At 40.0% G+C, this 8734-nt stretch overlaps 1 protein-coding gene across 1 annotated transcript; it reads left to right on the top strand.

Annotated features, from left to right (window-relative positions):
- The first annotated feature begins 1571 nt into the window (after nt 1–1571).
- gltpd2b (glycolipid transfer protein domain containing 2b) lies at nt 1572–8407 on the top strand. The gene is made up of 4 exons (XM_032576153.1): nt 1572–2120; nt 5145–5203; nt 5360–5556; nt 5926–8407. Exons 1-4 carry the CDS (start codon nt 2051–2053, stop codon nt 6536–6538), a joined length of 939 nt encoding a protein of 312 aa, XP_032432044.1. The 5' UTR covers nt 1572–2050; the 3' UTR covers nt 6539–8407.
- Nucleotides 8408–8734: the final 327 nt, after the last annotated feature.

Below are 8734 nucleotides of genomic sequence, written 5' to 3' on the forward strand. Positions count from 1 at the left end.
TGCAGTCTGTGAAATGGTGCTGTTGTTTATTTAAGGTTGTTAAACATGAAACCCGATACGTCAGGGAATATGCTCTGAATTATAAAAGGCTGCACTGAGTCAAGATTTGCAGAACCACCTCTGTTGGGGCATGTCCCTACAAGCTTTGAACATCTACAGCCCCCATATTTTGCCCAGTCCTCTTTGTAAGACAGCTAAAGGTCAGTCATATTGCATGCAACCCTAACCCTACAATTCAGCGGTATCTAACAGGGCAACACAGATGGATAACACCAGAAACAACCATGCCCACACACATACTCCCTCCTAAGGACAATTCAGAGAAGCCAGTTAACCTAACATTCATATTTTCTTTTATTTGACTGTTGGAGGAAGCAAGATGATACCCTGGAGAACCCACAAATGTACGGAGAAAACATGCAGAACGGCCGCCATAGGCAAGAGTCAAACAAGGAACTATACTGCTGCAAAGGCAACAGTGTTAACTGCCCAGCATTTATTTCCTCACCAATAAATCCAAATAAAATACATTAACGTTTTGAAATGAGTCAAACGTGAACACTTTTCTTTAGTGAGAATAATTGTTTCAAGACAACATGTAATAGAGTTTCCAACTCTATGCATGCATGACCTAACTAAAGTAGTTATGTGGCTACTGAGGGTAATTTGTAGCTTCACGTGTTAGATAAGGGCTTTATTGCAAAGAGAAGAACAGATAGGCAGACCTCAGTTGTAAATATCTATTCATTTTTTTTATAATGTGTCAGTGAACACACCAGTGAAGGTTCTGCTCACCGACCTCTTCAAAAGAGCCTCTTCGGTTTAAGTTTACACTTGCAGAGGCATCACAATGGTGGCGAAGTAATGATGTGAAGCCAAATACCTGCAGCTGGTGAATGAGTCCCTTCATCCCCTTTTTATCAGATAGTGCCTATTTCAGATCAGATCATCCACTGGCTCAACTGAATGAAAGGTCTGTGTCCAGCGGCCCCCACTCCAACAGTCTCATAATGAATGGCCCTGCTTTCACTTTTTTTTTTTTCCCGCTCCTTTGCTGGAAAAGGCCATTGTTAAGCCCTTCTTCATGAGAGGACACGTGCTGCAGCTTGAGTGTGGAGTTCAATGTCTGTTTAGCTCCCTTTGGACAGCACTGACTGAACCATCGGAGGCAATGATCAGGCAATTTATGAGCCACATTAGTCAGTTTACGAACATGACTTATAAATCTTAGACTTTAGCTAAAGGAAATTGCATTGTGGTACAAAGGTCAAACTTTGATTTAAAACAAATTTAAGATAAGTGCGTTATTCCTTCTGTGTTTTGTGGAGCTTTATTTTAAAAATTTGAGCAGTTTTATGCACTTTTGTAACCTACGCTGACATGACCTTAATACATAATTTAACTATTCATCTTGTATTTGCATAAACTAAGAGGCTTTGGAGCTTTGCTTGTGTGTGTTAGGGTCATTGTGGCCCTCCCTGTGGCGTGTGTAAATTAGTTTTGATGTGGCAAGGGAGAAAAAGGAGTGGAGGAGAGGGAGAAAGGGGGAGGGAGCGTAGTGGTGGGAGGAGAAGTGAAGGAGCAAGCATTTCTCTGCTCACCAGGAATATAGCGCATACAGAGAAGATGAATCCGGAAGAGAGAGGTCACTGTCGGATAAGCTGAGTTGGCTGTACTTTATCAGCTACAGGCTGCTCCCGGCTGATCTCTGGACTCTCAGATTGAGCAACTCACCAGGAGACTGGCAAGCTGAATAATGATAAAAAAGGGAAAACAACAGAAGGGAAAACAGCAGCTTAAAAATGCAGGAATAACTATCAGGAACATGCATACAGGTTTTGGAAATGCAATGACTGAGAAATGTTTTCTTTTGAAGTTTTGAGGAAGAGCATGATAGGTTTCAGAGGACAGGAGGGGGGTCAGAGGACGGGGTCCGGTGACAGCCAGTGAAAGGGCCCAAGTCCTCATGTGAAACACGGAGGAATTGAAAGGTAAAGGGCAGAGAAAAAGCAACAGAGGCAGACTGGCGGGCTGCAGACTGAACGTCAGGATGGGTGTGAAGCGCAAGGCGGCCGCTGCTATCGTGGTCCTGCTGCTGTGTCTTGGATCACTGTGGCTGCGTGAGTATTTCTCTGAGTGTGCAGTGCTGGTCGGCTACGATTAGTTTTATTTCCTCCGCTCTGTTTGGAATGCATTTGGCTCAGACTGAATCACATGGTGCAGACTCAGGAACACTGGTCATATTTCATGAATATGGATCAGTAAGATATCTACCTTTAAACTTAATTCTGAGGTGTTGGACTTTCATAAACTGTCAGATTTCTAACTTACAGAAGAATTTTTTTCTTTTACCACTATAAAAGGTTTCTTTTATATTAGAATCCTTCTTAAGATGTTTCTAATATAAAAGAAAAATAACGAGCAGATAACAAATGTGTGGTGTAATAACTCCAGGAAGGTCTAAACTGAGACCATGTGATATCTGCTCCAGTACGGATTGAGAGCTGATCCTGGTTTTTAGATGGAGCTGAAAGCACTTTCATCTTAACCCAACTAAAAAGGTTCCTCGGTCCAAAAATGACCTAAAAATGTTTCATTTTTTATTTACTTTGAAAGGTTTTCATGTCCTATGACATGAAAACCTTAAACTGAATCATACTGATAACTGTGCTTGGAGACATCAGACTCAACATTTATATAGCAGACCAACTGAATATATATAAGTCATATATGTACTATTATATAATATCCTAATTTCAGTATATCTCATGAATATTATTTTGTGGCAGATTTTGCTACCCCATATTTCAGGATGTAAAGAATATTAAATTTATGACTTAATTCAACAAGCAGCATGAATGCAAGAGACATCAGGTAAGCTCACTGGGTTAAATCTAGAGTACATTATAAAAATATTCATAGCCTTTAAACCATTTCTTAGTTCACATTTGAATATCTACTGCAAATAAAATCTAAAACTTGTAGCCTTTTGTTCGTGGAGGTTTAGAGAATAGCTTCTTTGAATACTTTGTATAATCTGGGGGAAACTATTAACCTTCTTTTGCAGCAACAGTAACATTTATGTGAGGCCTATTGTATTTTCACCCTACTGGAACTTGTGGTTTAGATAAGAATGAAGCGCTCCTCCATTTTCAGGGTTTCGAATGTCTTTGTTAACATCCAAACGCTGAGCCAGAAACGCTGGTTCCCATACTCCCTGTGAGAAACTCTGTGATAACCCAAGTAGAGACGGCAGTGACTCTCTGTCTCATTAAACAGATCAAACTGAACAGAATTTGATTCTTGTGAGAATTAATAAAGTTCTGTTTGAATGAAAATCACAGATTTCTGTTAGTCATATCTGGAAACTCCTTTTTTTATTTTTATTTATTCAATTATCAAGTGTTTTAAGTCAAAACCTTTTAGAAAAACTATTTGATGCAACTGCAGATGCATGTCTTTTGAACTATGTCTTTATTAGTTTTGTATATGTATTGACAAACAGTTTTTCTCTATTCTGCTTTGGTCATTGGATGGAGAGTCGTTAGGCATAATTTTTTAAGTCCTTCCACAGATTCTCAATAGAATTCAAACACATAAATATCTGGCGTCATATTTAACTGCTACCACAGTCTTGTCAGAGTCTTGTGCAGCCTCCAAAACCAGGAATGCTTTGGTTTACCTCTATCCACCAACACAGCTACAATTCGACTCTAACCAACTTTCCTGGTGAAGAAAAGCATCCTGTCATCGTGATGCTGCATGGCGATGTGTACAGGGTCACCGGGAGTGTTTCCTTCCCCCCATTTACACAATTTTGCATATCATCCAAAAATGTAAATTCTGGTCTGAGTTGACCAGAGAATCTTCCTTCACGTCTTTGCTGTGTCCCCTACACTGATTGTGACAAATTGAAACTAGGACTTGTTGTGGCTTTGTTCTTACCAATCTTCTTCAAAGTCTGGATTGACAAGTAACAACTAATATTTGTACAGTTGACAGATTTTCCTATCTCACCAGTTCATCTTTTGAATTCCTCCTTGGCTTTGAAAGGCAATTGATTGTATTATTTATAGGTGTCATTAAGGTGAATTAGCACAAATACACACCACCCTGGGGGCTGCACAGGGGCGCGGTTGGTAGCACTGTTCCCAGCCCGGCGTCTTTCTGCACGGAGTTTGTATGTTCTCCCTGTGTATGCGTAGGTTCTCTCCGGGTACTCCGGCTTCCTCCCACAGTCCAAAAACATGACTGTCAGGTTAATTGGTCTCTCTAAATTCTCTCTAGGTGTGTGTGTGCATGGTTGTGTGTCCTGTCTGTCTCTGTGTTGCCCTGTGACAGACTGGCGACCTGTCCAGGGTGACTCCGCCTCTAGCCCAGAACGTTAGCTGGAGATGGGCACCAGCAGCCCTCCTGACCCAGTTAAGGACAAGGGTGTTAGAAAATGGATGGATGGATGGACACACCACAATTTTCTCTGACATCACAACCATGCTGCACTTTGGACTGTCATATAAAATCCCCATAGAATAAATTGAAAATGCCCTGGGACAAAATAATTAAAATGTTTAAGAGTCTTTGATGCATTTGCAATGCACTGTATGTGATTAGAAAGCTCATTTTTGCACACTGTTTGGTAAATCCTTGTCTAACTTTAAATCATCAGAAATGTTTGAAAGCTTAATGTTTGTTCCTTAATCTGTTTCCTGGTAATAGGATTACCGATCGGCAAAACTGCAGCACATGAGAACAAAAGTAGGCTAACCTCAAGCAATTGAAGGCAATTAGAGGTATTACTACAGCGGCAGGATTTAATCAATTATAGCACTGCTCATTGATCAGCTCTTCACCCCCTTAGCACACTCTAGACTCTCTCTCTTTGTTGATCTTACCTGTAGCATGCAGCTTTTTTTTTTGGATGAACTAATCCTTAAAAAAATAATAATAAAATTATCAAAACAAAAGCAGCTATTGTGGGCTGCTGAACTTCCTCTAAACATTGAATGCTTCAAACAAGAAGCATTCGATGTTTGAATGCTTCTTCAAACATTGACAAAATACTACACCATCACAACTGTCAATTTTGAAGAGATCATGGCCAATATTGTATGACATGTTCATGTTTTTCTAATGTCTCACCACAGAGGGAGGTTTGGACTATCACTGGGATTCCTGTTTAAAAGGTTACAATCGGGTTAACAAGGTAAAATTACACAAAGGCTGTGCAGAAATGACTCAACTGCTAACCAAACCTGGGTTTGTGTTGGGAAGCACATTGGCAGTGAATCAATAAATCACATGAGCTTTTTCTTTCTTTGTCCCCTGTTGATTAACCCCTGACCTCACCACACACGCCCAGCCCCCACTGCAGAATCAGCCTCACCAGCTGTCCAACAGCAGCGAGGCAGATGAGACACAGGGCCCGCCTGTTCTCGCTCCGTGCCCTGGCCAGAACTTCCAGGTGTCAGTGTTGGTCTCCCACCTGCTGGCTGCTCGGGCTTACACCTCGGATGTGCTGCTGCAGCCATATCTGTCCAGCTGGGACGAGCTTGTAAAGTAAGAGCATCAATTAAAGCTTTATCACAGACACAGATAAATTAGCTTGAAAAGTACTCATACCTCTTGAAATTTTCACAATTAGTCATGTTACAACCTCAAACTTCAGTCTATTTTAATGGGATTTTATGGTACAGTAACAAACACATCATTCTAACTTTTACATTAATTTTTAACAATTTTAGACCAGACATAACTGTGCAACTGCTTTGTCTGTCTTTTAACTAAAATACTAATAAAAAATGCTTAGAAATGTCTGGTTTTTAGGGACATAAAGCATTAACTAGATAACATCAATAAGGTGCTGTACATATGAACCCACTTCTGGCACTGGAAGAGGATTATTTCTGTTCTTTGTCTCTGTCCCAGGTTCATGGAGTCTCTGGGCCCTATGGTTAGTTTAATATCACAGGAGATAGAGACTAAGACTGCTATAATCCGCCAACTGGCCCTGCTTTCTGAGAAGAGCCCAGAAGCAGAGCTTGTCCCAGACATGCACTCAGGAAACGCTGCAAACTCACAAACTGTGGTGAAAAAGTTTGCTGGGGATTCGCAGGGGGCCTACCACTCCGTGCGCTCAATGATTTGGACTGAGCTGAATCGAGGCACAGTTGATTTCCACCGCCAGACAGACTCAGGATGCCGGACCCTTCTGCGACTCCATCGAGCTCTGCTCTGGTTGAAACTCTTCCTGCAGAAGCTTGCAGAGACGCCGACGGCCGGACGGCTCAGGAGTCCCTCCGATCTGTGTCGGGAGGCGTACCAGAACACCCTCTCTCACCACCACACTTGGTTTGTCCGGCGGGCGGCTGAGTTGGCCTTCATCGCCCTGCCGGAGCGAGGATTTTTCTTCAGGCTGGTGTGCGTGCAGAACCAGGAGGAGCTGAGCGTGGTGTTAACCAGAGTAGTTAATGCCATTGGAGAAATCTATGACAGGACACAGAAAGCACTGGAGGAAAATGGCATGCTGGACTTACCTTGATGATGTCAATCATCTTTTTGCCTTTGAAATCGCTATTAAACTTTCAATTTCAATCAGGAAAGAAGTAAACCTTTCAAAACCAGCAGGGCAGACTATTACTGAAGTCAAAAAATAAACAGTCTGAGCTTATCATCGAATTACCTTAGAGATAATTCGACTCATTTAACCGGGTGAAAACATCATTATAAAGGCATCTGCGTAAAGCATTTCCCAAAGGAAGCAGTGTTTTGTGACAGATTAATGGCTCTTGTTTTTGTATTTTCCTTTGCCTGTTGTGGCACTTTTCTATGGATTAGATAATAACTGCTTGATTAAGTGTGAAGAATTTCATGCTCATTGATTTTGTACGCAGATGCCAACAAATTACCGCAGCACCAGCCTCCCATGATGAGAGGTCTCATGTGAAAATATACGTGCTGAACAGGGGGTGGCATGCTGCATTTCAGAGTAAATGTGCCAACATGACAGACAATAAAAAATATTTTCTGTCATATTTAGAAAAATTAAGATTTCGTTAGACAAGAAAAACGTACTTGGCAGTTTTCTTCAAAATATGCAACTGTATATTATTAATCCAGGTCTGGATGAGTCTGGAAAAAAATGTTTTCCTTCATTCATTCCTTTCTTCTTTCCTGTTTGTTTTTTTGCCCTTTCAGGTTAGAAGAGGTTACAATGTGTTAAATGTAGGAACATTGTCACCTCGACATGCTGATCACCGTTGTTATGTGATCATTCATCCAGCAGAGGCTCCAGTGCTCTACTCTGGAGTAATCTTTCTATTCCAACAGCTTTGTGGCTAAAATCCACTGACAGACTTTTACAAAATAAGATCATGGTATAGACCAGAGAAAAATAAATAAATAAAAAATAGGCTTTATGCATTCAGCTTTCTTAAAGAAAATGTCTTGCAACTAACATTCACTGGTTTACGTCCTACTATGTTAAAACCCTATAATGCTTCATAATCCTGGCCACCTGCTTTTCCTTGCATTACCCTCTTTCTAAGGAGAGAAAAGAAAGGAGGGATAAAGATATAGCTTGAAACCGTGGAAGAGAGCTGAAGCCATTCTTTATAACAGCTTTTACATAAAAAATGTGTTAGCTGTTTTTATTATGATTCTATATCAGATTATATGTCTAAGTTTAAGCAGTTTTTTTTGTTAAAAAATACCACCAAAGAGTGAATTTTGACTTTCACAATAACTTAGTTTAAAAAGTGTATCCCCCCCTACTACCACTCATTCTATTTCATAGCATCAAAAGGCGAAAACAAAACTCCTAATATTTATGATTATCTCCAAATTTCAGGGGATGGTTTTGAATTTTTTAAAGGGGGGTTCTGTTAAAAATATTTTAGGCAGTCCATATCTTATCTGCAGTATATTGTCCTCTTGGTGTCTTTAGCTTAGCATAGATCCAGATTGGATGGAGAAACAAGCGGAAGCTAACGGCTAGCTAGTCCAAGAGCAGCCAAGACCAAAGCAAACTCGTAACTTCTTAAAACAACTGTAATCTTAGAAATGTCCCAGTTTTCTTTTCCTTTTAAGGCCGTTTTATAAATCTTTAAACTGTTGCTATGTTTGAATTGGATAGTTATTTACATAAAACTTGATATTTCTTTACACTAGAAAAGGAGGTAAGAGTCGGTGCATCACTAATAATCTTCCTGTAGGAAACAAACATATATTAAGAAAGATACATGTGGGGCATTGTGGATAGTTATTGGCTGATTTAAAGTAAAGCGGAATATTTCAGGTTTAGGTAAACTTCTGCCTCCTACCTTTATTTCCTTTCAAAGCAAACATCAATTTCTGTGTCAATAATACCTAATGTAAACATGAGGACTGAATAAAGGTACAACTACTGTGATGTTTTTGGTTCTGATCACTCTCAAACTTGGTGTTGCACTCAGTGTCCAGTGTAAACTAATCTGAAAATAAACTAAATGAAGAGTAGGACTAGTTAGCATGAATCACCTTCGACAATTTGACTGTCACATGAAAAATTGTGAACTACTACTTTAAAACAACTCTAATCTAAAAAATGACAGCAGTTTATGCAAACACTTTTTGAAACGTTATACTTGTCATATTTGTGTGGATTTGCTATGGACCACTGAGATTATTTTGAGTGAGATTACAGAATATATTTACAAAAAGACACATGTGACACTTCCTGACTCCTTCTTTTTCTCTT

The sequence above is a fragment of the Xiphophorus hellerii genome, chromosome 11, assembly GCF_003331165.1.
Source record: "Xiphophorus hellerii strain 12219 chromosome 11, Xiphophorus_hellerii-4.1, whole genome shotgun sequence".
Lineage (NCBI taxonomy): Eukaryota > Metazoa > Chordata > Actinopteri > Cyprinodontiformes > Poeciliidae > Xiphophorus > Xiphophorus hellerii.

What these genes read in the sequence shown, in the direction of transcription:
- gltpd2b (XM_032576153.1), top strand. Translation starts at nt 2,051, where the DNA reads ATGGGTGTGAAGCGCAAGGCGGCCGCTGCTATCGTGGTCCTGCTGCTG. An exon ending in GTTACAATCGGGTTAACAAG is followed by an intron (nt 5,204 to 5,359) that starts GTAAAATTACAC and finishes ACACACGCCCAG; the next exon opens with CCCCCACTGCAGAATCAGCC. An exon ending in AGCTGGGACGAGCTTGTAAA is followed by an intron (nt 5,557 to 5,925) that starts GTAAGAGCATCA and finishes TCTCTGTCCCAG; the next exon opens with GTTCATGGAGTCTCTGGGCC.